The 18,973-nt window shown below is 41.9% G+C and overlaps 1 protein-coding gene across 2 annotated transcripts in view; it reads right to left on the reverse strand.

Annotated features, from left to right (window-relative positions):
- GUCY1B1 (guanylate cyclase 1 soluble subunit beta 1) overlaps positions 1-17,035 on the reverse strand; it is a 62,967-nt gene extending 45,932 nt beyond the window's left edge. The window contains exons 1-2 of one of the 2 annotated variants that reach the window (XM_061384347.1): positions 16,781-17,035; positions 16,079-16,152 (exon numbers count right to left, since the gene is read on the reverse strand). In XM_061384347.1, the coding sequence (XP_061240331.1) occupies positions 16,079-16,152; positions 16,781-16,783 (77 nt within the window). In that variant the 5' untranslated portion in view covers positions 16,784-17,035. Of the gene's footprint in view, positions 1-16,078; positions 16,153-16,394; positions 16,566-16,780 lie in introns of those variants that run through there. The other variant, XM_061384348.1, reaches the window with a different exon arrangement.
- Positions 17,036-18,973: the final 1,938 nt, after the last annotated feature.

Genomic DNA, 18,973 nt, shown 5'->3' on the forward strand with positions numbered 1-18,973 from the left:
TATTTTTCTGAAATTGAGCTGTAGGAGTTGCTTGTATATTTTTGAGATTAGTTGTTTGTCTGTTGCTTCATTTGCTATTATCTTCTCCCATTCTTTTCACTGTCTTTTCACCTTGCTTATAGTTTCCTTTGTTGTGCAGAAGCTTTTAAGTTTAATTAGGTCCCATTTGTTTATTTTTGCTTTTATTTCCAATATTCTGGGAGGTGGGTCATAGAGGATCCTGCTGTGATGTATGTCGGAGAGTGTTTTGCCTATGTTCTCCTCTAGGAGTTTTATAGTTTCTGGTCTTACATTTAGACCTTTAATCCATTTTGAGTTTATTTTTGTGTATGGTGTTAGAAAGTGCTCTAGTTTCATTCTTTTACAAGTGGTTGACCAGTTTTCCCAGCACCACTTGTTAAAGAGATTGTCTTTAATCCATTGTATATTCTTGCCTCCTTTGTCAAAGATAAGGTGTCCATATGTGCGTGGATTTATCTCTGGGCTTTCTATTTTGTTCCATTGATCAATATTTCTGTCTTTGTACCAGTACCATACTGTCTTGATGACTGTGGCTTTGTAGTAGAGCCTGAAGTCAGATAGGTTGATTCCTCCAGTTCCATTCTTCTTTCTCAAGATAGCTTTGGCTATTCGAGGTTTTCTGTATTTCCATACAAATTGTGAAATTATTTGTTCTAGCTCTGTGAAGAATACCATTGGTAGCTTGATAGGGATTGCATTGAATCTATAAATTGCTTTGGGTAGTATACTCATTTTCACTATATTGATTCTTCCAATCCACCATTACTATTCAACATAGTTTTGGAAGTTTTGGCCACAGCAATCAGAGCAGAAAAAGAAATAAAAGGAATCCAAATTGGAAAAGAAGAAGTAAAACTCTTATTGTTTGCAGATGACATGATCCTCTACATAGAAAACCCTAAAGACTCCACCAGAAAACTACTAGAACTAATCAATGAATATAGTAAAGTTGCAGGATATAAAATCAACACAAAGAAATCCCTTGCATTCCTATACACTAATAATGAGAAAATAGAAAGAGAAATTAAGGAAAAAATTCCATTCACCATTGCAACGAAAAGAATAAAATACTTAGGAATATATCTACCTAAAGAAACTAAAGACCTATATATAGAAAACTATAAAACACTGGTGATAGGGTATTTAATAAAATATAAAAATTTTTAAATTAAATATATAATAAAGAACAAATTAACTCATGCTCTCACTATGCCCTACTTTTTTTCTTCCAACTGGAATAAATCAAACATAAATTTTTGTAATGCACTTAGATTTTCAGAAACAGTCATCAATTCATAACTGTTAAACAGAATACAAAATTCTGCATAAAGCAGAGAAATGGCCATTTCCCTAGAAATCCCCTAACCATGAGTCAATGCATCACTCTTCTTTCTCTTGCCTTAATAAAATAAGTACCCTTATCTTTTAAGCCTTACTTCCTGGAATAATCAGCCCAACATGCTCCCTGGAGGGAGCCTAAAGTATAAATAGTAGTACGTGAAAGGAAATAATCACCCTCTCAAAAATTTCACACTGAATTCCGATAAATTATTCAATAAACTTAGTATTCCTTATTTGCTTTCATCTCAGAAATCTTTGGGTCACCCTTTTTCTTTTTTTCCCCTGGGGGAGAAGTCTTGCCACAAATAACTGCATATCTATTATGCTCCATGCACTCTTCAGAGCATGTTTAATGTATCAATGAATGAAACATAAAGATCCCTGTCCTCCTAGAGTTTACACTTTAGCTGGTGGAAACAAACAATAAGCATATGTTATTAAGGTCATAGTGTATAGTGAAGTCGCTCGGTCGTGTCCGACTCTTTGCAACCCTGTGGACTGTAGCCTACCAGGCTTCTCCATCCATGGGATTCTCCAGGCAAGAATACTGGAGTGGGTTACCATTTCCTTCTCCAGGGGATCTTCCCGACCCAGAGATCGAACCCGGGTCTCCCGCATTGGAGGCAGACGCTTTAACCTCTGAGCCACCAGGGAAGTATTAAGGTCATATATTATTACAATCTGTATAAATTATTATGTTTACATAATATATATGCAAATTTTATAATTTATTATGAGATCAGGATGAAGGGACACGTGGGGATGTAGGAGGAGGGGCAGGATGCAAGGGTATGTAGTGACCATGCGAGGCATCCTGAAGTTATGTCCGAGCAGAGGCTCCAGGAGACCATTTATGTCTAGGATCTAATCTCTCTGGACCCAGCTCAATTCTTTCTGTAGCCCATTCTTCAAATTCTTCCCTTTTCGGAGTAAAAGCTAATTGAGTATATTACAAACATTTCATTGATAATTGGTTTCCTCCATTAAACTGAGCAGGAGAATTTACAGTGCAAAAGAAGTAAATATCCAAAAAATTACTCTCCAGCAACTTGCACTGGAGCCAGTAGACATTTTGAGAGAATGTCTCAATTCTCAACACTGCTTTTCTTCTAACTTAAAGGTAAAGTTAGGCTTGTTCAGACTCTATGCTGCCAAACATTTTGGCCTCTAGAGAGCACAGATGTGATAACAACAATCCCTCAGATGTACCTGATCTCTGAGGGAAGCAAATGTGTTTTCACCAGCTACCCAGAATCACAGAGGGTGACCAACAAATGTAGGAAAAGTTGGGATGTGAGCTACTATTCAGATCACATGAACACCGTCCATAATTCAGGTAATATTACCTTATTCTCTGTCCTTCACTTTCTCATCCCACAACTTTCAAGTGTTTTTCTCATTAAAAGCAAAGGATCAATCAAACATACAGATACATCATTTCTAACAATATTTGATTTATTTTTTACATGTAGAGTTCCTTTTGTGCTTAAATTACCCAAATTCTGCCATATACCTTGACCAAATTTTATAGACTCATTGTTTATTCAGAATATATTTTTGAGCATCAATTTTGTTTTGTATATTGATACATTTTAGAGCATACTTTTTTTACATGTGAGGAAAACACAGGCTTCTCTGAGAAATATGATAGAAAACTTTCCTGAAAATGAAAGACTTTTTCTCCTCCAATGATTTTTAGGTGACAAAAAAGTATCATATCAAGCCATAGGAAAACTGGTTTAAATTGTATTCAATACTGTTTATCTATCAAATGGCAATCAATGAAACTGCCATCATCAAATGATCTGGGTTTGTGTGATTACATTCTGTTGTTTCCCATAATTATAAAAATCCCTTGGATAAACCCAAACAAATATAGGTTTCCACAATTTCCAGTGTGACTAACAGCAGGGTGTGTTATCTTTACCTGTATACTTAACAATTGTTTGGGGGTTAAGCATTAGCTCTTTCTGGCTAGCGCATTATTTTATGAAAGAAATCTGCAGACAGTGATAAATATTTAGAGAGAGCTTTGTTTTAAGTTGGCCTAAGTGAGTCCAGATGAGGTAAAAGGGCATTTTCTTCAACCAAGTAAACCCAGATAGAAAGATGATGACCTGGTTTCATCTGCATCCCAGGTCACAGCCTTCCCTTGCACAGCAGGGGGAAGAAGGACCAGCCTCACCCCATGTCCCCAGAGGACGCGCAAGCTCACTCCTCATAGGCAGAACCAAGCAACAGCAGCACAACCCATCTAGGGAGAGGGCTCTTCACACACTCAATGCCCCAAACATCTAACTGGCAAGAGTCAGAAGGTGGGGAAGACGGAGCAGGGAGCAGGAGGAGGACAAGGAAACAGTGAGTGGAAGAAGGGGGGAGGGTCCACTCAGCATCCAAACCATTAAACCAAAGCTGTACGCAATGTGTCATTAGCTGACAGAATGCATGACTTCAGGCAGCCAAAACAAAGCAAGCTCCATCTCTCCAAAGAGCTTTAAAAATAAAGTCCTGACTTTCACCTGGAGACAAAACAGGAAACAATTCTATTCTATACATTTGTGGCCATAAAAAGTATTTGAAAATTGAGCCTGTGCCCATGAAAAATTTTCCCAGTAGCAACTGATTTCCTACTTACTTTTGAGATGGCTATTTGCTGGAATTTAAATTGATCATTTACTTACACAAATTACCTTTTCCCACAAGGGCATGTTTATTATGGTAGGATTTTTGTGGTTTTGGTTTTGTTTTTAATCACTAATGTCTAAACACAGGTGCTTAGATTAGAATATGCACTCAGTGAATGTGTGCATGTTTTAAAAGAAATGAATTAATTAAATATCCTCCACACATTTCCAAACTTCCTACCAAAAATCAAACAATCAAACATTACTGGTAGAAGTCCAATTTATTCTCAAACTGAGGGATGTCTTTACTATTTATCTTTTTTAAATAGGTATAAAAGCTGTGAGAAATATCCAGGCAGCATTTCTCAGAACTCAAACCTAAGGGATTTTCCTTGCCTAAGGGATGTGAATGGACAGAAACTGAATTCATATTCTGACGCTGAGTTCCTGCTATTATAAAACTTTCAGGTAAGTTAAGTATACTACAGAAACTGGGGGCTAGTAGGCAAAGAAGCTTCCTAGGGAGGTGTGAGAACAGGAATTCTAATACCAGAGAGGCTAACCACAGGCGTCTTGAATACAGGAGTCTCAAAGTCTGGTCTCAGGCAGAAAAATCAGCTCATATCAATCAACCCGACTCATGACAGCTCCCAGGGCTGCTGATCCTATAAACACTGTTACCCCACCACAAGCTGTATTTAAAGACAGTATGCAGAGTCTTGACAATAAATCCCAGGATGGTCTGTCTAATTTACAGAGAGGTAAGGACATCCTCAAGGCTGGGTTGTGTCCAATCATTAAAATTAAAACCTCCCACCATGAAGCACAGATAATAACTACTTATGTCATTTACAAATTAAAAATCTACACTGCTTTTCTGGGAGCGGTTGTGAAGTATTAACGGCCCCTCGATTTTCAATAGCATGATCTGAAGATTCCCAGAAAGTCTGAGTCCCTAAAGTGAAAGTGAAAGAAAGTGAAAGTGAAGTCGCTCAGTCGTGTCCAACTCTTTGTGACCCCATGGACCGTAGCCTATCAGGCTCCTCCATCCATGGGATTTTCCAGGCAAGAGTGCTGGAGTGGATTGCCATTTCCTTCTCCAGGGGATCTTCCCGACCCAGGAATCAAACCCAGGTCTCCCGCATTGCAGGCAGACATTTTTACTGTCTGAGCCACCAGGGAAGCCTGAGTCCCTAAAGAAGACACTAAGTTGAGGGGATTTGGAGGAGAGAGGCCTTATGCTCTGACCACTCACCAGATGATGCAGGTCAGTCCTCCAAGGCCAGTGTCTTCATTCATCCAAGTCCTGTAAGTGATGACAGTCATCCTTTCACAGGCAACACAGGTTTAACCAAAGACCCACTCTGGATACATAACGGTATTTTTTTCTGACTATGTCCAGTGGTGGCACAAGACAATCTCATAAGAAAATTGTCCCAGTTCTGAAAACACAATCTCAAACATTTCAAAGGAGCCCTGTTCAGCAGCTTCATAAGACAAATGACTCCTTCAGCCCTGTGTGTCCTTCATCCTGAACTCTGCTCACAAGCACCACAGCTCAGAGTGTTTCCAAAACCGCACAAGCTGCTCAAAAGTCCTGAGTCTCTGATATTCTTTGTAGATGTAGATGTTCTATTTCTGAGTACGTGCTAAGTCGCTTCAATCATGTCTGACTCTTTGTGACCCTATGGACTGTAGCCTGCCAGGCTCCTCTGTCTATGAGGATTCTCCAGGCAAAAATACTGGCGTGGGTTGCCATGCCCTCCTCCAGAAGATCTTCCCAACCCAGGGATCAAACCCAAGTCTCTTATGTCTCCTGCATAGGCAGGTTCTTTACCACTCGTGCCACCTGGGAAGCCCTATTTCTGAGTAAATCCACCTTTAAAAATGTAACAGCCACATGTACCTGCACAAGCGCGTGAAAAGTATAGGAAAACAAAAACAAAGACGGTAGTAGTAACACACATGTATGCTGCCCATCCTCATGCTATGTTGTCTTTGGAAAAGAGAAACTTGTTGAGTCCTCCGTGTTTACGGGAAAGCACATAGTACTATCATTACAAGCCCACCTGTGCCCCAGTCTCTGCTCTGATGATTAAGACATGGGTGGCTTGAGGTAGGAGTTAGTCATGAAGCCTCAGTTCCCTCATTTCTAAAATAAGAATAAAGAACAAATCTGTCCTCTAGGTGGGCGTGAGGATTATGTGAGTTAACAAGAACAAAGCCTAAAAAGGACCACGACTGCAGAACACATGGTGAGTGTCCTACGTACATGAGCTGTTAGAGTCAATACTGCAGGTCCTGGGGAGCATCCTCATCCGGTTTCAAAATTTACTTTCAGCATCATAGACATCTACCTACAGTCTGAAAGTGAAAGTGAAAGTCGCTCAGTCATGTCCGACTCTTTGTGACCCCATGGACTACAGTCCATGGAATTCTAGGCCAGAATACTGGAGTGGGTAACCTTTCCCTTCTCCAAGGGATCTTCCCAACCCAAGGATTGAACCCAGGTCTCCCACATTGCAAGATTCTTTACCAGCTGAGCCACCAGGGAAGCCCATCTACAATCTAGACACGGCCTTTAAACAGAACCACACAGGCCTGCCTTTGAGACACTTGCTAAAGGAGTCAGTCTTGTCCTGAATCCAACCCAGTGTCTTGAGGGTTTATGCAATTGGTAATCCAAAAGCAGTGTTCTTAATCCTTTTATTATATCCATGTGTGAACTCTGACCCTTCCAAATAGAGATGTTATAATTTACTGCTATATCTTCTGCTATTGCTTATATAAGAAATGCCCATTTCAACAGAGCTTATATTTTATTAAATAGAAGCTGAAGATGTCACCATTCTGACATAGTAAATCCTTGTTACAGGAAAGAAATACGTGTGATACATACAGACGTGCTCTATTCTCTGAAAATCTGAAAGATAATTAATGCACATATATTACACACACACACAGAGGCCTTCTGCTAGCTATAGATGCTACAGCTTGGTGGGATAAGACAGAGAGCAATCAAATAACAGCACAAATAAGTAAGTAGAAACTTGTGCGCGTACTATGAAGGAAAAGTACAGTTCTGGAGGTGAAAGAAGCTGTACCTTAAGTAAGATTTGTAGAGGTGGCGCTAGTGGTAAAAGAATCTGCCTGCAATGTGGGAGACCCGGGTTCAATCCCTGGGTTGGGAAGATCTCCTGAAGTAGAAAATGGCAACCATCTCCAGTGTTCTTGCATGGAAAATCCCATGGACAGAGAAGTCTGGTGGGCTACAGTCCATTGGGGTTGCAAAAGAGTCGGACACGACTGAGCACACACAGAGACACATAGAACAGACATGTGGACATGGGTTGGGGGTGTCAGACGAATTGAAACAGTAGGATTGACATATCTCCACCAATATACATAAACCACAGCCAGTGCGAAGCTGCTGTATAACACAGGGAGCCCAGCCTGGCACTCTGTGACGAGATGGCAGGGGTCAGGGGGGGAAGGAGGCTCAAGAGGGAGGGGATGTATGTATACATACAGCTGATTCACTTCATTGTACAGCAGAAACCAACACAACATTGTAAGACAACTATACCTCAATTTTAAAGATAAAAATGTAAAAAATAAAAAAGTAAGATTTTTTTCTCACCTCCTTAAGGCTGGGAAATATTTTCATTTGGGGGCAGGAGTGGGGAGCATGGAGTGAGACCCTTCCAAGCACAGGTGTCGCCCTCCTGGATGGGAAAGGTCAGCCTGGTTGAGGAACTTGAAAACTGGTTTGAAAACTTGCCCACGAGGCTAGGGTGCTGAGAGCAAGTGGGGCTTGAGGGCTGATCGTTCCCATGTTTGGCTGATTTGAAGACTGACCACAAAGAATCTCTGTGGTCAGAGGAACAAGGTAGCATTTCATGACTCAACAATAAGTGGCAACAGATCAGACTCTCCAGCACAACCAAATGCACAGTAACAAAAAGGAACAATAAACGTGTCAGAATGTTTCCCTTTCCAGGTTATAAAGGACAACATGAGGGATCCTTGTGGTGATGGAAATGTTCTGTATCTTGACTATGGTTGTGGATATGTGAACCTGTGCATGTGATAAAATCAAACAGATACACATAAAGGGTTTTAAGTAAAACTGAAAAATACGAATAAGATGGATGTATTAATGTCATTATACTACAGTTTGAAACATACTAGGGGAAAGAAGGTCAAGGTTCATGGCTTCTGACCATCAATTCTTAGTACTGCATTTGAATCCATAATTATCTCAGTAATTTCAAAGACATTAACTTTGAATTAATTTCATTAATAAACTTTCAATGAAAAAATTTGTCGGGTCTCTCAAGAAATACTGATCTGTTTCCTTTTAAAATGCGTGTCAGATCACCTCTTCCTTGTTGTGTCTTATATTTCTCTGAAACACCTTTTAAAACCAGTATACAAATAAACAGTTCTCTATCTTTGATTAGTTTCACTGTTCCTACTACTTTGCTATTATAAGGGACTGTGTTCAATATCGTTATGGTTAAATCCTTCTATATACTTTAAATTACTCTTTAAGCTACATTCCTATAAGAAAAATTTCTGTATCACAATAAAATTTCTTACACATAAAAAAAAGTTTCCCTTTTTCATATAGTAGACGCCTCTAATCTCAGTATCAATATAGAAAAAGCCATTCCACTTGGCCAGACATAAACAGAGACACTGTTTCCCCTGTTTTCTGTTGAATGAACAAAGAAACAAAGCAACGATGGAAAAGCCCCCCGGCCCTATATCCTGGCAGTCATCAGCCTCTGAATGGGGCCGGTTCTAGAGTTTTCCTTAAGTGTGCTTTCCTGGTGATGTCTGCACAGTATCAACTATGACCATCACTTTCCAACATACCGACAAGAAACATCTGCAAGACCTTCTCACTCTGGAGAGCAGCAAGGGAAGGAAGGACATTGTTTGTGGGGACCAGGACCAAGGTCAGTCAATGTTCATCCATGCAGGTCTGGGAATGAGAGGGGAATACAGATCCTCAGGCCACTCCTCAGCCACTTCTGTTAATGGACAAAGCTCCTCCTCTGACACGTAATTAAGTAATATGCATCTATGATTTTTTTTCAATTTCGCAAAGATGACAGATATAAGGAAAACAAAAACCCAGATTGTTTGGCTGGGGGATACTTCAGACCATCAAAGAAAGGCCCTGAGATTAGGACCTCGGGTTCCCTGGGGGTCATGAAAAGGGGTCTGCCCTAAGCACCCAGTTCCACAGGCATAGGCGGCTTCCAGTGGACGCATTGGGCCTCCCTCCACCTTCCAGGTTGACCAGCAGGTCTTTCTAAAGAAAAAGGTCTTGATTGTAACAATTATCTAGTTCACCTATTTTTTAAAGCAATGTATTCATTTATTTGTACTGAGGAAGTTTCTGGGGATGAAATGAATATGGCTTCATGTTTGTATGTCACTTCATTAGCTCCTATTTTGGTATTGTGCCCGTGGTTCAGACAGTAAAGAATCTGCCTTCAAAAAAGCAGGACACCCAGGTTCAATCCCTGGGTTGAGAAGATCTCCTGGAGAAGGAAATGGCAACCCACTCCAGTATTCTTGTCTGGAGAATTCCATGGACAGAGGAGACTGGTGGGCTACAGTCCATGGGGTCACAAAGAGTCAGACATGACTGAGCAACTAACACTTTTCACACTTTCTATCTTAAAAGGAACAGAAGATCTGCCATCAGAAGAGCAGAGCCTGGTCTGAGTCTACAGTTTTCTGACGTCATTCCTTAGACAGTCATTCCACCTCCTGAGACTCAACTTTATCATTAAACAAAGAGCACTGAGCTCACTTATTTATGTAGAAAGTAAAACAGACAAACTCAGAGAAACAGTGTAGAGTGGTCAGTAGGGTTGGAAGTGGGGAAACAGGGAGGTGTTGCTCCAAGAGTACAGACAACCAGTTACAAGATGAATAGGTCTGGGTATCAGTGCACAGCTTGGTGATTACAGCTAACACTGTATCCCAGACTTAAACGCTGCTAAGAGAGTAGGTTTTAAACCTTCTCACCACAAAAAATAGTCACTATGCCACAGGATGGAAGTTTCAGTGAATATTATGGTGGGAATCGTTCTGCAATTTAAAAATGTGTCTAAACCATACATAAAACACATTAAACTTACACAGTGTTATGTGCCAATTATATCTCAATAAAGTTGGAAAAAAATGAGCTAGAAAGGCCTTTCTTACTTCAAATGGGTATTGTGGCACTCATGTGAAATTAGTGAGGAGAGGACTTCGGAAATTTTAAACAGCTTTTATAATAAAAAGGATTTAATATTTTAAAACCCACTTGAGCAAGAATACAGGAAGGTATAAAAATTTAATTATATTGCCACGGGTATATGAAAATCTGATTAAAACAAGGCAAAATATGGTACTTGACTTGGTTTTGTTTTGATAAAATGAATATTAAGAGCATACGAGGACTTCCTTGGCAGTCCAGTGTTTAAGACTCCACACCCCCAATGCAGAGGGCACAGGTTCAATTCCTGGTAGGGAAACTAAGATCCTGCATGCTGCATGGTACAGCCTAAAATACAAAACTAAATCAAAAAAAGAGCGTATAGAAACAACCTAAGTGTCCATCAACAGATGAATAGATAAAGAAGATGCAATATATATATACAATGGGATATTACTAGCCATAAAAATGAATAAAATTCTGCCATTTGCAATAACATGGATGAACTGGAGGGTATGATGCTCAGTGAAATGTCAGACAAAGAAAGTCAAATACAGTATGTTATGACTTACACATGGGATCCAAAATATTAAAAACTAATGAATTAAAAAAAAAGAAAAAGAACATACACTGCATCTTCAAATAACAGATAGAGACTGGGAGGTGGAAGAATATAATGTAGGATTGATTCCAAAGTAAAGCTTCAGCAGAAAAACATCATGAGATTAAGTCTTCCCATAATGTGCAGAAGGGGGAGAAGTGGGACCAGTCAGACGCAGAAAACTCAATGGGGGCCATCATAGTAAGAAATGAAAGTGCTCAGAGCTGGGAAGGAGAAGATGAGCATTTCAGAGCACCTCAAATCCAAAGGGCAGGTACCAGCTGCATGAGATGGAGAAAGGGAAAGAGAAAGTCAAATGACAAGAAGTCACTACCTGTCCTAGAGCAATGAGTGCACACTTAAACAGCTATAGTATGCGGAATCAATCAGTTATTGTCATGTAAGGGTGCTTCTTATCTTTCAGGGGACCTGGAAAGGGAAAACCTGAAAACTCTGGTTCTAGAGTAACACAAGTAACAGCTACCATTTACTAAGCACTTATTCATCAAGAACTGTGTTAAGCACTTTGCAGACATCATTCAAAATAAAACCCCATGAAGTAGTTATTATCCATTTCCTTATAGAGTTTAGTCTTGGGAAGTTTATGCAACTGGGAAAGTCACATATAACTAGCCTACAGCCAAGCATCTGCTTACATGAACCATAATGATTAATTCGTGATTAGCAAATTCACCAAGGAGCATTATTTTCAAAACTGGAAGATCAGAATATACTGTCCAACAGCCAAATGTTTCCACATTTGAGTTACAGGCAAAAAAAATCAAGATATAATAAGATTAGAAACAGTCTGATATCTCTAGACTGTATTTGAAAGCAAGGATTATATCATACACATTTTGGGGGAAGCTTTCCAAATCAACATGGGTTTCCTTTGTGAAAAAAAGAAGATGAAAAAGAAAGATAGAGCACAGGAAACTATACTCAGTATTTTATAATAACTTGTAAGAAAAAAAGTGTCTGAAAATGAATATATGCTGCTGTTAAGTCGCTTCAGTCGTGTCCGACTCTGTGTGACCCCATAGACGGCAGCCCACCAAGCTTCCCCGTCCCTGGGATTCTCCAGGCAAGAACACTGGAGTGGGTTGCCATGTCCTTCTCCAATGCATGAAAGTGAAAAGTGAAAGTGAAGTTGCTCAGTCGTGTCGGACTCTTAGCGACCCCATGGACTGTAGCCTACCAGGCTCCTCTGTCCATGGATTTTCCAGGCAAGAGTACTGGAGTGGGTTGCCATTGCCTTCTCCGAAAATGAATATATACATACACACATATATTTATGTATAAATAAATTACTGTTCTATATACCTGAAATCAACATGAGACTGTAAATCAACTATACTTCAATTTAAAAATGCTAAAAAAGAAAAGAAAAACCAAAATAAACAAAAACTAATACATAAAACATGGAAGTTCTGCCACTCTTTGTTCTCAATTGCTATTTGGAGGTGATTCTATTCAGCCTTTTTTTTTTAATTATTTTTTATTGGAATATAAATGATCTTGTTTGCAAAGCAGAAACAGACAGATGTAGAAAACAAATTCATGAATACCAAGGGGGAAAAGGAGGATGGAAATAATTGGGAGATTGGGATTGACATATATACACTATTGATAGTATGCATAAAATAGATAACTAATGAAAATCTACGGTACAGCACAGGGAACTCTACTCAGTGCTCTGTGGTGACCTAAATGGAAAGGAAATCCAAAAAGAGGGGATATATGTATATGTATAGTTAATTCACTTTGCCGTACAGTAGAAACTAACATATCATAAACTTTCTATTCTCATTACTCAAACACTTGACTATGCTCCTTAAAAATAAGCTTAACTAGAGAATGAAAGAAGACTTGAGTCAATGAATGAAAAAAGTATGCTGTCCTGTATAGGTAAATCACATAAAAACATACCAAATACGTATGCATTCTTTACACAGGGGAGTCATCTTCCTGGCAGTCTTCTAGAGGAACTCACTCCAAAACTTATCAAGTAACAGAGCCATTAGTTCATTTCCAAATCTCATACCAAGATTCTGAACCCAGTAGTTTGAATCAATGTTAGTCTAGCCAGGGTCAATGGCAGGGTGACAGAAATGGTTATTAAATTACATATTTAGGTGCTTTTCTAATATATACATATATATATATTAGATATATACACACATATATACACACATATATCCTGGTTTCATGTTTTCCTGAAACAATGATTGATATTTCTCATCACTTAGGAAGCATGGCTTCCAGAAAGGGCCATCTCAAAACTGAAAGGAAATGAACAAAACAGGATCTGAGGGAGATTCAGAAGTCTCTTTGGCTTTTTTACATGCAGTTATGATCTAGATCAGAGGGCAAACGACAATCCGTGAGTCAAGTCCCACCCACTGCCGGGTTTTGCCATTTTGGGATCTAAGAATGGCTTTTACATTTTTTAATGGTTACATTTTAAAGATGATACACATAATATCTTCAAAATTGACTCTTGATCTGCAACACTTATAATATTTACTATCTAGCCCTTTAAGAGAAAGTTTGCTGACCCTCAGTCTTGACAATCTTTCTTTTTCTTTAACAGTGGAATTTAAAATTCTTGTGAAATGGTTATACTGTTGGTAAGAGTGTAAGTGGATAGGGAGTTTACAATGAAGTATTTCTGGCTCTTACCATTTAGGATTTTCTGTCTGGAATCTGTTACTTTGGATTTTACTTGTCATTAAATGTTTGGTACCCTTTCTGAAGAAGGATGGATGGCCATTTCCTCCTACACCAAAAGAGTATGATATGAAATTTTATAAACATCAATTTAGATAGCTTTTCACAGTGCAAAAAGGAAGCTAGAGGAGTTTGGTATTTACTGAGATGAAAAAAAAAGTGTTTTTCATATATTCAGTTTTCATAAAAAGGTACAACTGAAAGTATCTTGGACCCATGACTACAGAGATCCTCCCTGGAGTAGGTGGTGAGGTCAGAGGAGAACTCAGAATCTCCCAGGGAGCATTTCAAAGTTAAACCCTGCCAAAGTCTCCCATCCTGGCCCAGGCAGTGAGGATCTCTGAGGCTCTAAGCAAATACTCTTCCAGGGATCCCTCAGGGGTCCCAACAATGAACTGTTCTAAGGCCCTCCATGCAGAAAACTCAGCAAGGTTCTCTCATCCGGATACTAAATTGTATCCAAGACAAAATGGACCCTAACAGGAGGGATGCTGAAACCATAAAAAAAAGTCAAACTTAATACCTGAATTGCAAACACTAGTAAAACTAATAGCATTTCTCTTGCAGGGGCACATAATCCTTGAAAAAGGTTCATATGATTTGCTCCATTTTACCAGAAAAAAAAAAAAGTTTCATCTGATTTAAATTATTAGCACTTAAACAGATGAAGAATACTGTTTGATGAAACTTAAAAATAAATTCATGAGTTAGAAGATATTGATGTTTAACTAAAATTAATACATTTGTAAAAAGAATGCAACAACATTCTTAGTGTGATTTGGCAGAGTTAAGGTTTCACATCAAGGGAATTTGTAAATCGTTAGATATTTCTGACCACCTCTGTGGAAAATATGGCCAGTATAAATGAAGCACTTGATAATTTTCATTTCTAAATTTCCTACACTTTTCTCTATGAAGTACAATTTTTCATTTCTGTATTGGACTTCATCAAAATCTATAATGAGGAAGACACATGTTCTAAATCCAATTATGCATAAGACTGTTTAACCACAAGAGCTATCCTGTGCTCTGAAAATTCTGAATATATTCATTGTCATCACACATCCACTAGGAAATTTGGGAATTTCTATCTTATGGATGAGAAATTACCACATGGTTGGTATACATGATGCCTTCATAAATTCACAAAGAAAATGACTTTAAAATAGTCTTATACATAGGTTACATTGTGAAAAATCTTTCTCTTGATCCCTGCCTCTCTGTAACTATCTGCCAAGCAAAGTAAAAATTATGAAGGTATTAATAAGGTAGAGAGTTCAAGTCCCAAAGTAAGCTTTAGTGCCTAGATTCTTATTTGATTGACCCCCATAATCACAAAACCCCTACTTCTCTTTATAGCATGCAGATGCACTCCGTGGTAACATAAACGGCTCAGGGAACACGAAATAATGCTCAAGGATACTGACCCAAGGGAAGGAAAAGTTGCAGTCTACTGCTATATATTTAATTCTGGTAATTTCCATAGAAACAGATCTGTGTAAGAAATCACTGTCGTGCAACTTCATAATACAGCCTGTTAGAATTCACCGCCACTAACTGTAATATACTTAGGAAAAAACAGCATGAAAGCCATCACCTACTTGATACAACAAAATGAAATCAGTGAGCACAGGAAAAGACAGTAAATAATAACAGTGTGTTCTCTGTCCACCTGGTACCACTCTGCTGCTGCTGCTGCTAAGTCGCTTCAGTCGTGTCCGACTCTGTGCGACCGCATAGACAGCAGCCCACCAGGCTCCCCCGTCCCTGGGATTCTCCACTCTCTGTCCCTCTAACTGAACATGACAGTTACAGGGCTGTCCCAAAATGCAAGTCCACATAATGGTGGCTTTTGATGTGGCTGCTTGGTTGTGGTCAAACCGTACAAGTGAAAGGCAAATTCTACCAGAGTGAGAGAGAGAAAAAGATCTCTGTTGGACTGAAATGCTCAAGGTGTTCAGAGAGCTGGTGACCGTCACTGCAGCAGGTTGAAACCCCCAGTGGCTGCTCTGTTTCCGTTCACATCCCAAGCACTGGGCTCACAGCTCCAGACGAAAACTAGGATACCTTCCTGCCTCACCACGGTAATAGAAACCAAAAATAAACGGGGCGGGGGATTCACTTTATTTCAGACGAATAAACGAGGTCGACTCACAGTTGCTCGATAGGCAGTCTCAAAAGTGAATTTCAGCAGACGGAAAAGGCTTCCCTATTTATCGTACAAGTCTGCAAACTGTGTGAACGACCAGCGAGCCGTCTTCATTCGTTCCTGCGGAGGCCTCTGCGGTCCCCGGGGCCCCTGCGCGTGGGAGCCTCCCGGGCTCGGAGCCTGGGAGCCGCCAGGGCACGGGCAGCGCGTTCCCACGCTCGGCCGGGTTGAGAGGCCTCGGTGACCCTGGGGATCCTTACCCCAGGGCCGCCCCGCCCCACCCAGCCACCCCCGGCCAGGCTCGGGAGCGTGGGAGCGCGGCTGCTCCGAGGATGCGCGCCTCGGGCAGGAAGTGGGGGCGCGGCGGGGCGCGGGGACCCTACACTTACTTGATGTCTTCCCACACCTCAGGGCCGTAGTTGCGGATCACCAGCAGCTCCAGCGCGTGATTCACGAATCCATACTGCGGGACAGGAAGACCCGAGAGTCAGGGACCGGCTGCGGTGGGAAGGGGATTGGGGGCCAGGCCGCCGCAACTGCCGCCACGGCGCCGGGGAACCTAGTACCCTGCCCCCTTCTTCCGCTCTATTTGAGGTCCGGGTGCTAAGGAGGGGTAGTACAGAGGCGCAACCTCCGCCCCATTCAGGGGCAGCTCGTCTCCGTCATTGTCCGCCCCATCCCCAGGCCACCCCCTCCCACGCTCACCTGTCCCCGCGCCAAGGCAGGTTGCGCCCCAGAAGAGCTCGGCGGAGGGGGCGCGAGCCCGACGCCTCTCCGGCCGCAGCGCCCAGACCCACACACGCGGGCCGGCCCTGGCCGGGCGCCCCTGCGCCTCGGCCGCTCGTCCCCTTCCGGAGCTCGGGAAGGCGCGCGCCGTGCGGACACCCGGGAAGCCAGGCACCAACCGCCCCCGCAGCTAACCCCCGACTTTCCCGTCTACCCGCTCTGGATGCGGGCAAACGCAAGGCCGCCCCGCTGCCAGCGCTGCGCTCCCGGGGCCCCCAGCGCGCTTCCTCGGCGCTCGGCCGGTTCCCTCAGGCAGCCAGGCCCCGCTGGCGGGAGGCGCGGTCCGAGCGGCCGAGACCACTCACCATGGTGTCAGCGCCGGCTCGGCCGAGGGACCCAGGCGGTGGCGGCGACCCCGCACCTAGCCCGCGCCCCTGGCCCGGCGCGCCCTGATGGCCACCTCCCTGCAGCTACCGCGAGCGGAGCCGAGGGGCTGCCACCGCCTCCCGACTCCTGCCCAATCGGCGGCCGCGGAGGGAATTCGGATGCTCCGGTGCCGCCGCGCTCCCGCGCCTGCCCGCCCCCGCCCCCGCCTCCGTGACGAGGATTGAGGCCGCAGCAGTGACGGTGGAGAGGCCGCAGCCGGGCTTGGGCACCGATTCTGGGGCGGGGAGAATGCAGCTGCTGTGGTCTCACCAAATGTATTGTTACGCAAAAATATGCCCTCGGGGAAACACATATTAAGGAGGGGTGTGTGCGTGTGTGTGTCGTTTGCAACGTGTGTGTGTGTCGTTTGCAACGTGTGTGTGTGTCGTTTGCAACGTGTATGTGTGCGTATGTCGTTTGCAACGCATAAGCCTTAAAAGGAATACGCCCTCGTGGTCGGCATCCTCCTCCTGTTTATCATCTTGCTGCAGATGAACATTTCCTTTGTGGCTTGTTCCCTCAACAGTTTATGGCAAGCTGAAAGCTAATAATACTCCCCTTAGCACATTTCACTTTTCGTCAATGAGACGAGCTGAGTGAGCCAACTAAAAATTTCAGTACTATTGTTTGGGTGAGCGCCTGTCTAAATCAGCTCTGCCGCTCACTCAACTGCCTGCCAGGTCCAGGGGCTCCATCCTGATGGAACACCTGACCCCACTCCACAGCGGGGAGCCGCGACTCAGAGAGTCCGAAGTTGGCCAGTCATAATTTGGCCTCTGTTGCTGTTTCTCAGAGAGAACTGCTGAACTGGAAAAGGCACAGTACCGAAGGAACAGACTTTTAATTATATAGCTCGTCGTCTCCTTTCTTCCAGGTACTTGGGTTAGTTAATGCCCTGAGCCCCACTGCAGGGAAAAGATGAGCCAGCAGGAACTGTCTGCTGATGAGAACTGTGCCGGAAGTGCATGGACACGGTTGACTGGGGTTAGGTCAAGAGTAGGGAAGAAAAGGCAAGCCTTGCTTCCAGTCACCAGTGTCAGTGGAGCCAAGAAGCCAGGATGAGATTCTGTGATGAGAAAAGAGAAAAATGTCACAGCAATAAAAGTTGTACTGGTTTCTGTTACCAGAGGCCTACGTTGAAACATAATTGATACAGAAATACTAAACAGCAAACAAGATGAAGAATAACCTGTAAAATACTCATTTCTATTACTAATGATGGAATTTTTATAAATCAGAGGCTTTCATACATACAAGCTTTCATACTTATATAATTATTACAATGTTGAACCGTTTTTTAATATTAACTTAATTTTTAACCATTAAAATAGACCATTACTCCATACAATCATGAAAAAGCTAGATACATAATGACACAGAAAGATGCACTGCTGAATAAACAAGTGACACACGTATGTGATCACCTTCAATTTTTGTATATAAAATCTTTGTATAGAGTAAGGTGCAATTTGTATAATAAGAGCACACATATTGATATAAAGGTAACTTTCTGGGAAAATGCATAGAAAAGCTTTGCAATCAATATCTATCATCTGTTACTAGAACCAGTGGTTGAAGGAAAAAAGATTTTAACTTTTTGTATCATGACCTTCTGTACCTTTTTATTTTTTCTATGCAGATATAATAGTTTTTTTTAAATTTTTATTGGAGTATAGTTGATATACAGTATTGTGTTAGTTTCAGGTGTACAGCAAAGTGAATCTGTTATACATATATCCACTCTTTTTTCAAGATTCTTTTCCTAAACAGGCCATTGCAGAATACAGAGTAGACTTCCCTGTGCTATACAGTAGATACTTAACAGTTGTCTATTTTGTATGTAGTAGAGTATATATGGAGAAGGCAATGGCAGCCCACTCCAGTACTCTTGCCTGGAAGATCCCATGGACGGAGGAGCCTGGTGGGCTGCAGTTCATGGGGTTGCTAAGAGTCGACTTAGCAGCTTAGCGACTGAGCGACTTCACTTTCACTTTTCACTTTCACGCATTGGAGAAGGAAATGGCAACCCACTCCGGTACTCTTGCCTGGAAAATCCCAGGGACAGGGGAGCCTGGTGGGCTGCCATCTTTGGGGTCGCACAGAGTCAGACACGACTGAAACGACTTAGCAGC

Source organism: Bos javanicus, chromosome 17 (genome assembly GCF_032452875.1).
Source record: "Bos javanicus breed banteng chromosome 17, ARS-OSU_banteng_1.0, whole genome shotgun sequence".
NCBI classification, from domain to species: Eukaryota; Metazoa; Chordata; class Mammalia; order Artiodactyla; family Bovidae; genus Bos; species Bos javanicus.